The 18,865-nt window shown below is 27.3% G+C and overlaps 1 protein-coding gene across 1 annotated transcript in view; it reads left to right on the top strand.

Moving 5' to 3' along the window:
- The first annotated feature begins 232 nt into the window (after positions 1-232).
- The window catches only part of LOC103574219 (probable nuclear hormone receptor HR3), a 103,303-nt gene continuing 84,670 nt past the window's right edge, over positions 233-18,865 (top strand). The window contains exon 1 of the mRNA XM_053738058.1: positions 233-1,105. Coding sequence (XP_053594033.1) covers positions 1,087-1,105 — 19 coding nt within the window. The 5' untranslated portion in view covers positions 233-1,086. The remainder of the gene's footprint in view (positions 1,106-18,865) is intronic.

Here is an 18,865-nt window from a genome sequence, read left to right as displayed (position 1 = left end):
CTGAAAAATTGATACAACATGTGTGCGTATGTATATATATGTGTATATTTATTATTGTATACGGTGGTTTAAAGTTAAAGGCAACATAACGTTGATGTAATGGTGGGAGGAGAAAGAACCAAACACAGTACGATGACGATAAAGTGGTGGAAAAAGGAAGGGAGAGAGTAAGGGCCACCGCGGTCTCAGAGCACCTGTGGATTTCTCTGTACCCCGTTGCCGGTAGAGTCACTCACCGACCACCACCACCAGACCTCCAAACCTCGCACGGATTTTCCGATCTGATGTTATTCAATTAAATATTTTATTTTAAATTATAAATTTAAAATTTTATTTATTTATTCTAAATTTTATATCAAACATTAAAAATTAATAATCAAATTATATTAATTTAAATGAACAGTTTTAATAAAGTGTACTTACTCCTAGTGTAAATGTTTGCAACAAACGCAAGTGTTAATTTAATATTCAAATAACATTTTTAGTGTTTTGTAATTTTATTAATAATTATTAATATTAATATAATAATTAAAATTATAATGGACTTGAGATTAAACGCCAAGTTGTGACATAACTTTATTTAACTTTGTATTATTTATTTATTGAATGTCATACATGAAGCGTAGACTTGGTATATTTTACATTGATTATATACGAATGTCGTCGACCTACACCTGACACACGACAACTGAGAAATACTCGATCGATTCATGGTAAATCTTTATATATCACGAACCGAACGAGCATTTCTCTGATAAATAAAATTTAAATAATAAATATTTTTTAAAAAATAAAAGTTAAATATATATTTTTTTAAATGCAATGGAAGTGCCTTTGACATTCGCTACTTAATTCCCATTTATTGGGATTTCGTAAACTTTTAAGTGAAAAAAATAATAATTGCTAAGAAATAAAAAAAAAAATTATTTTTCATTTTATTTTATTGCATTTAATTATTTGTGAAGCTCAAAGATTTATGTGAGTGATTTGAATTATTATCATTAACAGTGAAGTGTTAAAATTTTTTTTAAACCACGAAATTACGTGTTTTCATTTTGGATATCAGGATATGACATTTAGTACAAGATGCCCAGCACTATAAGAGGTACACAGTTTTTTTTTATTTATTGCCATACCATTTTAATTTTAAATGTGCACATATTTATTAATATGATAATAATTTGTGGAGTATAATAGATTATAAGCCGTGTTAAATAATTATTTTTCTAATCTATAAGTTATTTCTTTTTTTTTACCGTTCTCACGAGCAGTCGAGCGTCTTAAACAAACGGATCAAGGATCTTCCGTTAGTATTAACTTTTCTTGCGTGTATTAAGCCATTATAAAACTTTTGAAATTCGTATTAGCTAATTATTAATATTTATTGATAATTATCGCCGCTATGACTATTCATTAACGGGCCTATTATATAATAATTAAAATGAATAGTACAAATTATAACAGATTTATTACATGGTACGTCTAATACTTAAATATAAATACAAACAGTAATTCATTGTGTATCCAATAATTTAATAATTATCTATTATATAGTTATTGAATAATTTTTTGAGGCTACTTAAGGTCATTAAATATTTTATTTAAAAAATGAATAAATTGATTCATTTAAATTTAAAGATAACACAATCATTTTTTTTTGTGATAAGTGTAGTTGGTTTAAAAGATTTTATGAATGATAATATTTAAATTGATTTCATTATTTTTTAAACTGAAAGAAAATATCTTGGGGTCAATGACTTGGGATTGCTCAATTAATAAAACTGAAAAATAAATTTAATATTTTAATTTATTTATTTAATTAGTATAATAAATGTATTGTAGATATAAAATTAAAGTCCACGTACTTAAATTGCAAACACGTGTACGTATTACGTGTAAGTAAGAGAAAAAAAAGAGCTGTCTTGAGGAAATGCAACAAGTTCATAGGGACTTTTGATGGCAGGTGGCAAAGACCTTGGCGCATTACGATCGATTACCCAACCGAGTGAGTTTCGATGAGCCATGGTAAGCCAAAAAGGTGAACAAGAGATTGCTGCATATAATACCAAGTGAAAGAATGAGAAAGAATAAACTAAAAGGGAAGGGACTTAAAAGTTCTGAGTATAGTTGTGTTGTTGGCACGCCGGTTTCGTTGGCCCCTACAAGTTTGGGGCCTCTTCCCGGTTCGGACATGAACAAAAGCGAGGGTCATTGAACTATTGTCCGTAATATATATATATATATATATATATATATATATATATATATATATATATATATATATATATATATATATATATACTGCTGCAAGCATGCATGTATATCTCACGATACTAAAAATATAAGAGAGGGAAATAAAACGGGGGTGGGAGTAAAACAAATTACCTGTATGTATATATATATATATATATATATATATACAGAGAAATATACCTTAGACTAATAGGGTATTGATGTTTTTTATCTATGTGTTTCTCATATATCTGTTAGAAGTTAAATCCTCTGAAATTTTTTCTATCTAAACACTGGATTAAACAATTTTTTAAATTTTAATTCAAAAAATTTTTATTTGAATTTAAATAAATCTTAAATTAAAATTTTTTTTATAAGACTAATATTTTAATAAAATTGATTTTTTGAAATTTTATTGTTTGATACTTTGACTTTTTTTTAAATTTCGATTTACGTAGATCTTAGATTTAAATTATTTTTCCCCGGGCTTAAATAAATTCTAGTGGTTTTTCAAATGAAATCATTTTATTTATCAACATGCATAAGGAACTCATTTATTTCTATATTTAAAGTATAGTTAAATTTAACCATAAACATACCTCATATATAAATATATGCATATTTAATATGTAATTCAAATCCCGCCCGCCAGTGGCTGTAATAGCCTATAGATTTAAATTATTTTGAGATAAAATATTCATTATTTAACTGTTATCGTATACATAAATAGTTTAATTATTAAAACAAAATGATATTTATAAAAAAAAATTTAAATCGTGTTTACTGTATAACTTGGTTATTTACACCGCCCACTCTTCTGTTGGCGAGTTGCTTCCTGAACAACTCGTTCGCAAACCCCAGGGGCTGCTGACAGACTTGTGTCTTATCTATAATACTAAGACTGATAAGAAATTCACTCTACTTTGTGGTCTTAGTCTTATATTAGTTATTCAGACTTATAGTATCTGAGTTTATTCCGATGACGGGCTCACGTCTTTACTTTTATCAAGATAATCTACAGTGGGGTTTTTCTATCATATCTAACCTCTCTCGTTTTTTCTATTTCAATCATTCTATAAATGGATTTAAGTTTAAACCCGAATAGAAGATGTAGCGTGAGATAATAAAGACACGGCAGTGAACCTGCGTGACCTTACATATTTGAAATATTTTTATTTCTTGGACTTTTAAACTTTTATTTTTTAGGTTTTTTTATTTAATTAATTTATAATTATGATAATATTGATTATAATGTCACGTAATAAGTGCACTTAAATATATTGGGTACAGAGACACTTATAGTTTATTATACATGTGGTTATAAAGTGTTCAGGTATGAAATTAATGTCAGGAAGTACGTGAGAAAAAAAAGAAAAAATTACGGGGCGAAGGTTTTGTACCGTTAAAAGACTGTGGTTTCTTCTTAAAAGTTTAAGGTTTTTTGAGAGTCAAAAGAACCGCGTAACGCATACAATACCAGATCTTTCTGTCTTTTTGTCCCTTCCTCTCTCTTTCTCTGTCGTCTCTTTACTTTTGTATTACGTTAGTTTTGGGTTTCGACATTCTCATCTTTACGACAACATAAATCCTCAGTTATACCAAAAGAATATATGTGTATAGATATTCTTATTCTTTTATTTCTCCGTACTCGTAATTTTTTTTTTTTATTCTTTGGCCCATCAATTTTTCAAAAAATTTTATTATTTTTTTATATTTTTACCTGTAATACGTCTGTTATGCTTAAATTATTTCCGGATTTATAAAACGAAATTGTCGTGTATGTTGGATATACAACATATTATTCATACTTACAATAGACTATTATAACTTTCATAAATATATACATGGTTGTATTTAATAATTTTTTTTATTTTGTATAGATTCAATTTATTCTGATCACTAATTAATAATTGTGCAAAAATTAATTTTAAAAAATTATTATTTTTTATCCATACATAATATTTAAAAATATGAATTAAATAATTATATAGACAAATATATATATTCACGGTAATAACCTTTTGGAAAGCGTGCATTAACGGTTTTGTTATGTGCAACATGATAATAATACGTGACTGTTGGCTATTACGTACGCCACAATTGTGTCAATTAGATAAAAATAATGGTCGGATGATCCGTTAATTTTTTTTTTATTTAATTGTCTAATTATTTAATTAATAAAAAAACTGTTTTTTTTTCTTTTATTAAATGATCATTTTTTTAATTCAACACTTGTCACTATACTGTAAAAATTTTCGGTGTAAAAATGGACCCAGAGAACTTTACACGGCCGTGTAGTCCGAAATAACGGTGTGAAATTCGCTCGGTATAAATTTTTCATCCGTGTAATTTTAACACGGTGTAATCTACGTTTTTTACACCATTTTGTCTTACTCGTTGTAATTTTGATTAATGAGCAACAAACGATCATTGAATATTTTTAGCTACTTAATCAATACCTTCATTAATTTTATTTAGATATTAAATAGTATTTTGAACATTTCAATATTTTTCTCATTGATTTTCTCAACGCAAAATTATCATTAATTATACATGTACACATTTGGCGGTGCAAAAATTTTAAATTAACATCTCCTAAATTTTTACACCGAGACATTTACACTACACTGGGTCCAAAAAATTTTTTACGGTGTAGATGCTGGAAAATTTTTTCATTTTGGAGTAATTTAAAAATTTTAAAGCGATAAGAAAATAAATCATGAGTCACACGAATTCCTAGGTATTAGAAAAAAAAAAAAAAAAATTTAAGATTGTAATGATGAAGAACAGTAGAGAGAAGGATGATGTTACAAGCTGGATGAAAAGCAGTTGTAGCAGAGGACGAAGAAGAATCAGAAGAGAGGGGACATATCACCTCAGGCAGGGTTCTCTTGATTCTCAGTCATTGAACTCAAGACTCGTTCAACCTATACCAGCTGTTTCTTATATTCGACGACTTACTCAAAGTACTCTTTCTCATCTCTTAACTTCCTTTTCTCCACGTCATCTTGTTCATTATCTTAAAATACTAAAATCGATATTCATTTATGTATTTCATTCAACATCTTTCAATAATACTTTATAATGTCATAAGATAATAGACTTCAATGAAACTAAAGTTTCTCGCTTAACCGCTCATTGAAGTCGCGAATCTTCAGCTCGCGTGCTCATGTTATCATTCGATTTATTTCTTCTTATCTCACAATGTTTTTTTTTTATAATAAAAGAAAAATTTTAGTTTACAAGTTATTTTTTGTAGAGTTACGTAGTTACGTTGAATTAAATATTTAATAACTTAAAAATTTAAAAACTTGTTTACTATTTATTCAAAAAATAAAACTAATTTATACACATGCGTGTAGATGATTTCTTAACATCAAATACATCTAAGTTGAAAAATATTTAACAGTTGAATAATTTTAAGTAGTCAAATAAATTCCTCCGCAGTCGGTCATTGTCGCCGGGTCCCAACTGTGGCTTGGAGGTATTCGATAGCTTGATCGAGGGTCATTGGCCGCAGGTGTAATGCTTGCTGGCCAAGATGTTCAATTTAAAATCTTTTATACCTCCCAAAAAAAATCCAGCCAATTCTTAGATTAACTTTTTCTTTTTTGCCCTCTACTACCTAATCAATTTTTTTTGACTACCTTTTTTTCTACTCTATTGTAAGTAAGAACTCTATGAACAATAGGTCACTCTTTTGTCTAGTAAATTAAAATATAAACGTCAGTAAATTTATAAATAAGTCCTTATGACGTATAAATTAAACGTAAAGTATGGTAATAAAATACGAATCGCGTGTCAATGAAATATTGTTAGGTGATATTAAATTTCAAGAGCATCAACCGAAGCACTGAGGTTTTAACTCGCGCGTCCTTGCACGTGTTACGTTGTAGTCGGTCGTTATCGTCGCCTTGCAACAGTATACTATTAACAACTGGTAAAAGAAAGAGACCGAGTCAGAGTTGAGTTCAAAGTCACGGGCCTTGATACGTGACCGACGTAACGTTCGCCCAACTAAACTTGCATATATATATAAGACGATCTCCTCTTTAGCGTATTTTATTTCAATAATTAGAGAAAGATGTTTATACAAAACAATATGTACTAATCTTTTATCATATGTTTTTTTAAATTTTTAACAACAAAACTGCTGTATCATAAATGAATCATTCACACATATTGTTATTATTCTGCTTCGCTTTACATTTTTTTTTTTTTTTTTTTTTTTTCATGATGAAATACTTCCACGTTCCATTAAAATTATTCACTTTAGATTTTAATTTATGATTGACACGTTAAAGTAATTAATGATAAAATACATTTTATATTAATATATACATTAAAATTATTTTTAATTAAAGAAAAAAATTTGTTTGAGTAATTGAAATTTTTTTTTTGATATCGTTTTATTCGTTTAGTCATAATTTATATGATTCAAAAAATTTTCAAATAATTCTAGATTGTTATTAACGAAAAATATGTAAAAAAGAAAAAATAATAAAATAAAAATTTTTTCATGAAAATGATGTGAAATTAAGTTAGATTGAGTAAGGGCTTAAAGGTCAATCACCTCTTTGACAATATAAAGAACAAGTTTTATACTTATACCTGATGTTAAAACAAGTCACTCATCACTACAAGAATTTATTTTGAGGATAATAAAATTTTTCCGGATTTCAAACATTATTATCTTATTTTATTTTTATCTTTCTTATTTCATCAGAATCTTATCCTAGTGATCGGCTACTAAATAATAAATTTAATAGCATGCTGCAATCAAGATTTAAAGTTAAAAATTATAATCTTTGATTTATTGTATTCCGTTTACGATAATCCAATTAATTGACTTTAAAAATATAATCCTAATGGTATTTTATTGTAAAAAATAAATTTTTTTTTTTTTTTATTTTTGTTTTTTCGTAAATTCATTTCCAGAGATTTAGTGTTTTATATCAGGATTATTATTATTATATTTATTACGCAATCGTATAGATTCTAACGGTTGTAAAACCGTTCAGAGGCGTTATGTTAGATCGGCTTCTGAAGTAAAAGAAAACAGGATGGGCGGTCCTATCTTATTTCTCTCTTTCTTCTCGTGCAATGACCGCAGGGTGGATCAACTCTGAGAGAACCGTCCTAACATCATCACAGTCAAGATTTATACACCCATACATATATACAGACAAACATTTATAAGTTTAAAAGTTTAATCTTCCCACACGAAATTCCATTTACACGACAATGCAAACAATAAAAAAAAATATGTTTATATATATACTCATACTTTACTAACTTGTCCTTGTAGATTTTTAAACTTGACATTTGCTAACAATAAATTACAGTTATCTTTTTTAAATCTAAAAAATATTCAGTCAACCTTACGAACTTCCGTGTTACATTTTTAGGCTTAATTTACTTTTTACTTTATATTATGATTATAAGGTATAATGACCTTATAATATTATACATCTATAAAAATTTATGTAAACTTTTACTTTCACTTGTTAAAAATTAAAAACAAGGAATCGTACAAAATATTGATAGATAACAAAATAATTAATAATTCTATAAAATATTTTAAAAATTTGATGTTTTCATAAAACAATTGATTTGATGGTATATGTTGATACATTTATTTTATGAAATTTTACTTTTCACCAAATAGTTATTTGTATATTTTTAATAAAAATTTATGAAGATTTTTTTTTTTGCGTTCTATTTAGAAAATTAATTATTATTATTTTGGGTATGAAAAAATTGTCACAAAAATTTTACGAAAACATTCACTATGAACTTTTTAAATGTTTATATGAGGCAATTTGGAGCTTTAAGTCGAGAGCTTACAATTTTTTACGATTAGAAAAATTATTATTGATTGAAATTCTGTCATAGTGACCCCATAACATTGGTCATATAAAGTTTTTAAAAAATTATTATAGCCATAATTGTTAATTTTTCTATGGTCATAGTAATTTTTGAAACATCTTTTTTTCAATTCATGAGGCCAACATATTAGTCCATTGTTACTATGACATCATCAAATTTCAAACAAGAATAATTTTTCTATATTAAACTTTTATCAGTCAGATAAATGAAACAATGCTTGATTTAAACATCATGTGATAGAATTTTTTAAATTGTAAAACTAACTTTTGTTGAGCATTAGATGAACGGTTCAAAAATTTTCCAATCAGATTTTTTGCTCATAAAAAAATAAATAGGAAACTTACAGTTTTGTGTAATAGCAACTTAAAACTTTGAAAATTAAATCACTTTCGTGGTTTCACTGTTTTGAATAAAATATTTTTTAGTCAATTAATTGGAAATGAAATTTCAAGTTTTTAAATTCATTATTTTACAATATACTGCATTGTGTTACTATAAAGTTTTAACAGTCACAGTATATATGCGCTGTAACCTTCACATCTATTCAAGTTCAGAAGGATAATTTTACTGATGATATTATAATTTCGCGATTTTTTTCAGTTGAAAATCTTGGATGAAAATTTTCACGAGTCAAAATATCTTTAAATGTATTCTGTTATTTAAATTTAATAATTTTATTGCACACCTCAAGCACGAAAGCCCTGAGGGTGCCTTATCAGTGCTCGAATTTTACTTTTCAAATTGAAAAAGTTAAAAATTGTCGACCCGAAGTTTAACATTTCCTTAAATTAAAAAACGATTTTTATTTTAAATTTATCTTTTTATTAAAATTTAATATTGTTACACATCATATATCGCAATTGTCATTGGAAAAAACGTTTATTTACAAAATAATATTATAATTTGTGTGAGTAAAAATTTCAGTTGATATCAATTCAATATAAAAAATAATTTGAATGTACTTAATTTTTTTATTATTATTATTTAATATTATGAAATTTATGTGTGTAAAGTCACACTAGAAATCTATTTATCATCTTTTATTTACAATAAAATAAAGCAGTTATTGACTTATACTACTGATTTATATTAATATTGATATGTTAAGTACAAAATACAATATCAATCAATTATTGATAAAGTAAAAATAAAAAAGTTTTACTATGATTGCAATATATGGCATCCTATAGACTCTCTTCTGCCCACGCTCTCCATCTCGTCGTAACTAAAAGAACAATAATAAATAATAAAACTGGTGGAATGATCTTTAATATTCTTCTGGGCGGATACGCAGATAACGAAGAGAGGAACTCGTGCATTCACGACACTATACCTCTTCTTCGAGGTGTATTAAATCCGGGATCGTATAACTGTACCCTCGTGGATTTCATCTCGAGATTTATCATCCTCTTTGCATTGTCCTTCTATTCTTTAAACTTTTATTCATAAAATAATTTAATTAATTAATTAAAAAATAAAGAAACGAATCTTTCTCTTAAATTATTTAATTCTTTAAAAGATAAGTTTAATTACTTTACACTTTATACATCCATCTAGTTGGATAATTTAAAAGCGTAAGAGATAAATGATAACTAAATAAAAATGCAATATATACGAGAAGGGCGGGCAAAACGGGACCGTTATAAGGAAATAATGAATTTTTGTCCATTAGAATTACGATGAATCTTCTATTTAGATTTCGATTTAATATAATTAAACCAAATTTCTAGTTATCAAAAAAAATTTTTACTGTACCTATGCGGGCAAAACGGACCATCGACAAAAAAAATGACTATAATAAAATTAATTATGTCTAATATAAGTGAAAAAAGAGATTTGTTACACAATTAGTAAATAAATTTTTTGTGGCCAACAATACGTTGAGTTTACTGAAAAATTCCTGGCAAAAAATAAAATTTTGGGACACTCAAAATGGTACAAAAAAGCTAGTAAGTTGTAAATGACGATTAAAAACAATTTAAAAAAAAAAAGACATTTTTACCAAATTTTTGAAGTGGTCCTTGTTGTCCACCTTTCCCCTATCGGTATATACTTGATGTAAAATTTGTGCATTATAAAGAGCTTTAGAAACAATTTATAAGCAAGAATTCATGCAATAAGTAATAGTTGTAAGAGCATCAGCATCTATAAGCAAAGAGGAGAGGGAGCGGCACGCAAAACGCAAGACGCACAATAGTGCATTATGCATAACCGCGGTGTTTACTTAACTGCCCCTGAACCCGGACATGCAACACAACTAGCGACGAGTAGCTTATAGTTTATATTATAAATCTGATATATCGCATAAGTATAATATGTTATAGTACACTCGCGTATATTTACGATATATATATATATATATATATATATATATATATATAGTTGGCTCTCTTTCGTGTAACATAGCTATCCTTCTTTCTCTTACTTACATGGACATTGGCCCACATGAGAGCAGGCGATTTACCGCTACGTATTATCACGAGACGAATGCTTCGTTCTCTTCGACCGTGTCCGTGTACTGCGATAACTCTTTCTATAAATCGTAAGATCCAAGATAGAGCTCATGTAAATTATGCATATCGTCTTTTACTTGTTGTCCTAAAAACTTTATTTTATATATTATATATACATTACTTAAGATATAATTTCGCTTTAATCATTAGTTTAATGAATTATCTTACAGAAAAGAATTTTTTTTTATTCTTCTATTTATTATTTATATTTACTTAAGTTAATGAATATTTGAAAGGAAATGCAATTAAACGTTTTAAGAAAGTTTATTGATAAGAAGAAGTGATGAAACTTTTCTTTCGACTAGTTGACCTAGAGTTTCCCGCGATGGACGAGTAGAGAGAACAAGTCAAGTTGGAATAGCATCTTACCTTCACAAGAGAAACGTAAGAAACATATCCTGTATCTCACCTTTCTCTTACTTATTCATTTTTCACTACTTGAACCTTCTCTCACTCTTTCGCGCTTTGTAAAAATCCCTGACCAACAAGTCCATCTTTATCATTATCGTTGTCTTGGTCTTGGTCTTGATCCGCAACGTGTTGTTAAAACACAGACATCTTTTTATCCATTATTTTAAGCTCTAACGACTACTGCTTTTAAACTTGACTATCTCTGTACCCTTTACTAGAACGTACCTCTATACCTATACTTCTACTTCTCTCTCTTCACCTCTTTCTTTCTTGCACGTAAATGCGAAGAACAGGAACGCTGACTCTTGTGACGTAATCACGTCAAACGGTATCTTTGTCGACGAGCCTACATTACGTGATTGTTCGTACACACACGTATCTAGAATAACGTTTGTCCGCTATTCACTATTTTCTGTGACAAATTTATATACAATTGCAACTCAAGCTCATAAACGAATTACAAAAAAAATAAATAAATGTTGGAAAATCTAAAAGTGCACACTTCAATCACTCATTTTATTTTAAATCATTTTTTTTTTCAATTGTAAATTTTTATTCAACTTTTAAATTATTAATTTTTGTTTTAATATCACATCTTTTTATTTTCGATGTCGTTCTTTTTTTCAATTTTACTGTTACATTAGTGCTTCTGCCAGTAGTTGATGAAGAGAAAAAAGGAAAATATAATAACAATAGTAAAAATAAAAATGGCAGCTAAATTTTTCATGAATTACAAGTTTTCAAGTATTTATTCATAATTAAAGTCGAAATTTGGAGCCGTTTTTCACAAGACAAACTCGACTTTTTTTACGGAGATATGAAATACATTAAGTTTTGGCCTTGGTTTAGACTTAACTGGCTTACTTAATCACGATTTAAGACGAAAAAGTTGAAATCAAGTTGAAATTGACTTGGTTTAGACTTATTCAACTTAAAATATAAGGCGAAAAAGTAAAAACTAAGGTGAAATTTTTATATATTAAGACAAAAAAGTAAGGCAAATAAATAACTTTTTTTCGATTTGGTTTAACAAGTCAAAAGTTAGGTGAATGACTATCGTGCTCGAAGTAAAAACGATTAAGTTCAAACTAAGACCAAAAAATACAAATAAGTTGAAACTAAGATGAAAAAAGTTGAAAAAGTTGAAATAAATTTAATTTAAGTTGAAAAAGTCGAGATCTTATCAAAATATCAGCGGCAAATCGATAACTTCAAAAGAAAATTAGGCAAAGCGAGCCTGAATCAAGTTTTATTTTTGACCTGGGCCACAAGAAATCAGGGTTCCCCTCAACTAAATTATTTATTTTACAAATAACATATTGAAAAATCAATTTTATGTTTTATTATTGTTTAATAAATTTCCTATATGATGATATTAGTTTTGACCTATTTTGATATATTTTAACAAGTTTAGAGGTGATTGAAAGTAAGTGAGGTATCCGAAAAAAATTGAGCGCCAATAAAGCACCTTCTGCGCTTTCGCGCTTGAGGTATGCAAAAAAATAATACTAATAAAATCCATTCAAAATAATTATTGATACAATCATATACATAAATAATTCTTTTACAAGCTTATTATATATTTAATTATTTTTTAGTTTTTCTTTTATTATTATTATTATAAGTACTCAAAATAATATCAAAATTTAATTATACGTGATTTATTTATTTAGTAGCATTTATTTACACTATATCAACATAAATTAACTTAAATACACGAATGCATGCGCGCGCAGTCAACAACTCACGTTGTACAGTTATAAGTACCGTTTGGAAAATACGTCAGTTGAAGTTATAAAAAAAAAAATATTTAATTTTTTTCCAATAGTAGTTGCAGTAATACTAGTTGTTATATGTCATATATTCAATATCACAACATTTATATGAAATCAAAGATGGCTACTTATAATTTTAATATATATAACTGACATTGCAAACATAAAATTTCAATATATAAAATTCAAAATATTATTTTGGTCCTTATGAATGAATGGATTCTATATTTTTTTATTTCAAATCTGATAAAAAATATTTAAAACCCAGTGAATGAGTATTTATGAGTTTTCAAATTTACACAACATTCTGAAAAATTGATATTTTTCAAAAAAGCTAATTAAAGAAATAAATAAATAAAACTTTTAAACCGAGTGTCTGTGTTTACTTGGTTTGTTTTTTGTTTCATTGTGAGTATGTCTATTAGGTGAGATTTAACATTGCAATAAGTATCGTCTAGTGGGAAGCAAGTAGAGTTACTTGTAGTAAACCTAACTAAACATAACCGTTTCAGGAGAAAGTAATCGACAAGGCAAAGGGAAAAACTGTACTATTAAATAGCGGTAGAATCCGTTATGTTGCCTCGTAGTCGATTTCGACGAATCCACTGTATTTTTATTATATTCATTTTTTTTTTCATTAATTATTTATTTTTACACACAATGCGGATTTAGTCATTGCTTCTTTAATATAAAAAACATAACGTTTACCTTTATTCATTCTCTAGTTATTACTAAATTCTTATTATTCTTATCTGACACTGATTTTTTATAAATATACTTTATAAATAATTACAGTTAACTTTATTGTTTTTATTTAAGCAATAAAATTTTTTATATTTAAGTCAGTATATAGGGAAGATCGGAGCAAAATGAGACACTGTTTGTAAGATCAAAAAAATTTTTCGAGTATTTTCTTTTTTTTGTAAGAATATGTTATCTGAATTATTTTAATGGGAGCTAAAAAAGCTGGACCTGAGGTAAAATAGTCTATTGAAACAAAAACTGATGTATGCTTGGATTTTTGATACTTGATCTATGACAAAAAAAAACTCCTCCCAATAATTCAATTAATTAATCGACAAAGTTTTAATAGTGGCTCATTTTACCTCCGAGTCAGATTTTCTAAATTTCCAATGAAGTTATTGAGATAATCAAACAATGTCTTGCGCAGTGATCAAAATTACTAGTTCTTATGCCTCTAAATGTGTAAACATATACATGGATAAGCACTGGATGAGATTTAGGGGTAACATGGGCCCCCAAACGCTTAGGAGCCCACTTTGCCCCACCCTCCCCTATCTAATGTTAAATTTGAATAAATACAGTAGGAAAAAAATTCATAATTTATGAGTTTTACAAGAAAAATATAAAAGATTTAAATTCATTTAAATTTAGGAAAAAAATATTATTGTGTCTCATAAGACTAATGCAAGATTTTTTAGCAGAATATGATTTTTTTATTATCACTGCAAGTAACAAATTAAATGGCATCGATTTTAAACTATCCATAGCCTACATTTTACGGTACTTTGAATTTTACCGTTCAGAACCAGCAATCTATGCATGCGGTTGTAAAATCTTTAAATTTTAGTTGCGTCATATTATTTTTTAACGTGTGGTAAAATAAATTTTACTAGACAAGAAATTTAACTGGTACGCATTTAAGAATTTCTTTAGCAAAAAATAAATTTCCTCTTATTTTTTTATGACAAATTTTTTTTTTATGGCTTCATAAAACTCTGGTAGTTTTAATAGTTTTGCAATAAAAAAATTTTGTTAATATTATTTTTGAATAGTATCCAAAAGTTCGAATTTCCCGGCTATAGTCTTATTAATTTAAGGAAAAAAAATTTTAATATCGTTTGCAAAAAAAAAAAACAATAGTAAAATATTATTTTAAAAAATTCTAATTTTTGTTTTGAAAAACGAATGATAAAAACAAAAATTCATGAATTATAAGAATGTCGTGGAATTTTTTTAATTTTACAGTTACAAGTTCTCATAAGTATTGTCATTTTTTTACAAATATTCATACCTTGCAAGTAACTAAAGTTAAAAAGTTAAAAAGTAATATAATAGCCATTTTCAATGCATGCAAAAAAAAAAAATTTATGCAATAGGGAAGCCTGGAGCATAAAGGCCCCTTTCAAAAATTAGGTAAAAAATTTTGTTTTATTTTCCGTCGAGTTATGACCTCTATAATGTTTTTATTATATTTTAGGCCAATGTATGGGGTAAAATGGACCACTTGAAAAAATTATTTTTTTTTTTATTTTCGGTCAAGTTAATTTTTTTGTGACAATTTTTTTTTAATGGTCCATTTTACCTCATACATCACATATTGGCCTACGACGTCACAAAAACATTATAAAGGTCATAACTTGACGGAAAATGAAAAAACAAATAATTTTTTCGTTAGAATTTTTTTTTTCAAGTGGTCCATTTTACCCCACTATCACATATTGGCCTAAAATATGATAAAAACATTACAGAGCTCATAACTTAACGGGAAATAAGAAAAAATTTTTGTCAATAATTTTTTTGGGAGGGGGCCTTCGTGCCCCAAGCTTCCCTAAATCAAAAATGGTCGGTCATAATAGTTTGGTTGATTTGACATGAATACTCTCTTTTTTAATTCAAAGTATCGATGAATTTTTAGACTTTTTTTTAATTTGATAATTTATGACATAATTTTTTTCCCCATTTTTAAAAAAATATACACAAACAGTTTTTAAAAATTGCAATTTATGTAAATAAATAAATAAAAACGAAAAAAATATCAATAAGATGATTTAAAAGTGATAAAAAAAATTACTTAAGAATTCCCAAGCTTAAAATACGCATGCGTATCTACATTCGATCGCAACAAACGAAAGCTCGTTCGAAAGAGCGCCATCTTCTCGTGGCAAGTTGTATACAGAGCTTTTTACGTTTATATTACATGGCGTGCTGATTGTAACGAACACATACCTTCTATTCATGTTGACGAAATCTCTTGTTGTTATCTTTATATACAATCTCTTAGAACTTTACCTTGGTGGATCGAACAAGTACGAGCTTAAAATTTAAAATACCTAATGCGCATGCACTTATATTACGTATAGTGCAAGGCAGGTTTACACTAGTCATGCAACAAACTACGTCATCATCAACCAGCCAATATAAATCAAATAAATATTACGCATCATGCGCGATCTTGTTATTATTCAAAAATCAATGAATTGTTTTTATTTAAATAAAAATTGAAAAATGATTATTTATAATTATAATAATTGGAATTAAAAAAAAAATTCATTTTTTAAAAAGAGATATTTTGATGATTATCATGATTAATACCGAGTAAAGAGAGTAATAATTAATGTATGATAATTTAAAAATGATTAATGCTACTTATTAATACAAGGTCACTAGTAATAACAGAAAGAGACCCTGCAGGCCACAGTACATTCGACCCCTTGTTGAAACTACTCTCACTTTCAACGGCGTAGACTTTCCGGCTCTACCTACCTACTTCTGTATCGACTCATCACGCCCTACTTGCATGCTCCTGTATTGAGCAATGTTAACTCCCGTCTATGTGTAATAAACTGTTTGCCATTCGGTACTATGCTATATATTTAGTGTTGTGCTTTCTCATACAAATAAATGCAATGGGGAACTTATAACTGCTATACTTTACACACGCATTCAATTTATTATATATATATATATATATATATATATATATATATTGATGCATATTTATTTATTTTTTTTTTCTTTATTCATTGTCGAGAATCACGATAACCATTTACTTAATCAACACTTGTATACTACATAAATAGATTTTTTAATAAAAACTATATATAAAAAAAAAAAAAAAAACATTATTTGAATATATAATAAAATAAATAATTGAGTCAATAAAAACTTTTATTTTTTTAAATAATTGCATCAATAAAAAATTTTATTTTATATTTTATGATTTATTTTAGTCTTTTTTATTGTGAAGAAAATAAAAAATAATAAGATCTCATTTATATTATATGATTTTTTAATTTTAGCATTTAAAATTTTTTTTAAAATATTTATTCTCTTGTTTTATTTTACTAATAAATATTTTTAATTCAATAGGATGCATACAATAAATTTTGATATTTTTATGAGTTAAAAAAAATTTCTTAAATTTTTCTATCAAAATGTATGATTGCCAATTTCATTATAAAAATAAATTTTCAACTGTCAGTACTGATTTTTTGATGATTTAAAAGTAAATCTGTTAAATTTGAATAAAGTGAAATAAATAAAAGTGTAACCCGACCATTTTAGTTCTATAATATGAAACGGTAGCGTTGAAGTACATGAGTACTGTTTTCATCTGCCATCTGGTGGTGAAAAAACCAAATTTAAGGGGTAGTGTACAACCCCGCAAGTGCAACCCCGCCGTAAAGAAACGTCAGTTCCGCTTTCTGTGCGTTTTATCGTGTGTCCAGAAACGTTTCGTATCGTGATTTATCATTAAGTAAACGCGAGTGACACACTAAATAATAATAATAGTAATAATAATACATTTAATAGCATAATCAAAAGTAAATTATACCGATGTCTAGCTTATAAAAATCTTATAAAATAAGTTATCGCTATTGTTATTTTTCTCGGAGACATTTTCTTTTTCTGCTTCTATGAACGTACGTTTAATAAGTGTAAATAATATATAATTAAAACATTAAAGTGATAAAAAAGTTAAAATTACCGACAGTTTTAAAATTAAGGGTGTGTTTTTTAGTGAAATAATCATCAATCAACCTTGAGGTTAATACACACACACATACACACACACATTAGTGGAGGTGATAAGAAATAAAATATTGCATTGGTCACGAGGCTTTGAGACATAATTTTAAAATGTTATTATTGTTATCATTAATTGAGCTTATTGTCATTACGATTATTATTATTTAGATGAAATTTATTTAAATAACAATTATGACAACTCTATGATAGTTTACTGGACGCACCCTGTAAAGTGTCCACACGTGCTTTGTTTTCTTGAGTCATTCGGTCAGCTAAATCGAACGAGTATGACCTCGACTCTCATAAGTGCACTTTCAATCGATTTTCATGAGTTTACATTAGTATTTCGATAAAATTTAATGTGTAATTGGAAAAAAAATGTTTTTTAATATTTTTACTATCAGTTTGAAATTCTAATCTAACAATTATACTAAATTGACTTGGTACGCATTCAATAATTCTTTTATTTTTTCAATATTGTTTCTTTGTTCGGGTGGAAACAAGATAAGCTCACGGAATTGTACGTCTTGACGGTGGGTGGCGCTAAAGATTTTCTCGACTGACGCGCCCTTCAACTGAGATTACAATCGTAAATAAACAATCTGTGTACAAATTTAAAAAAAAATTATCATTTATTAAATAAATTAATTCGACAAAATTCCAATCGCAAGTTTTTTTTATTTAAAAAAAATTTTTGATATTTGAAATAAAAATATTTAAATGTCGAGTTTTTTAATAAATTATTAGCTTATAATTTTTTGATTATTTTATTTATTTAATATGACAAGTTCATGACAATTTAATATTATTATTAAGTGCGTTTTGTCAGACATGTAATGATACAATGATAGACAAGCCCCACTGACCTATTGACTCTTTAGCCCAGTCTCTTAGTTGGCGTTTCCTCACCCTGCCGTCGAAGGCGCGCATTAAAGTAAAGGTCGAGTACCTAGTATACATTAATACGTCTCACTTTTATTTATATTTCCATATTCATTCTTTCAAATATATATGTAGATATGGTAAATTACAATAATGGAGATAAAGAATAAGTGATAGGGTATGATCATTAAAGCCTCGGGATCAGTGTTCTACCAATAATAGAGTGATTAATAAAATACCATAAAAAAAAATTATGTATATATATATTTTTTTTATAGATAATAAAGAACTCTCGATAAGAGAGACTGATCCTACGTACCATGGCTTCAACATCGTGTATACTCGCTATCGGTCGTTTAATAAGATCGTGCGAGTCGTCATGCGCGCGGA

Source organism: Microplitis demolitor, chromosome 4 (assembly GCF_026212275.2).
Source record: "Microplitis demolitor isolate Queensland-Clemson2020A chromosome 4, iyMicDemo2.1a, whole genome shotgun sequence".
In the NCBI taxonomy this organism is placed as follows: domain Eukaryota; kingdom Metazoa; phylum Arthropoda; class Insecta; order Hymenoptera; family Braconidae; genus Microplitis; species Microplitis demolitor.
The sequence above is the reverse complement of the archived record's forward strand: the minus strand, read 5'-3'. Positions and strand labels throughout refer to the sequence as shown.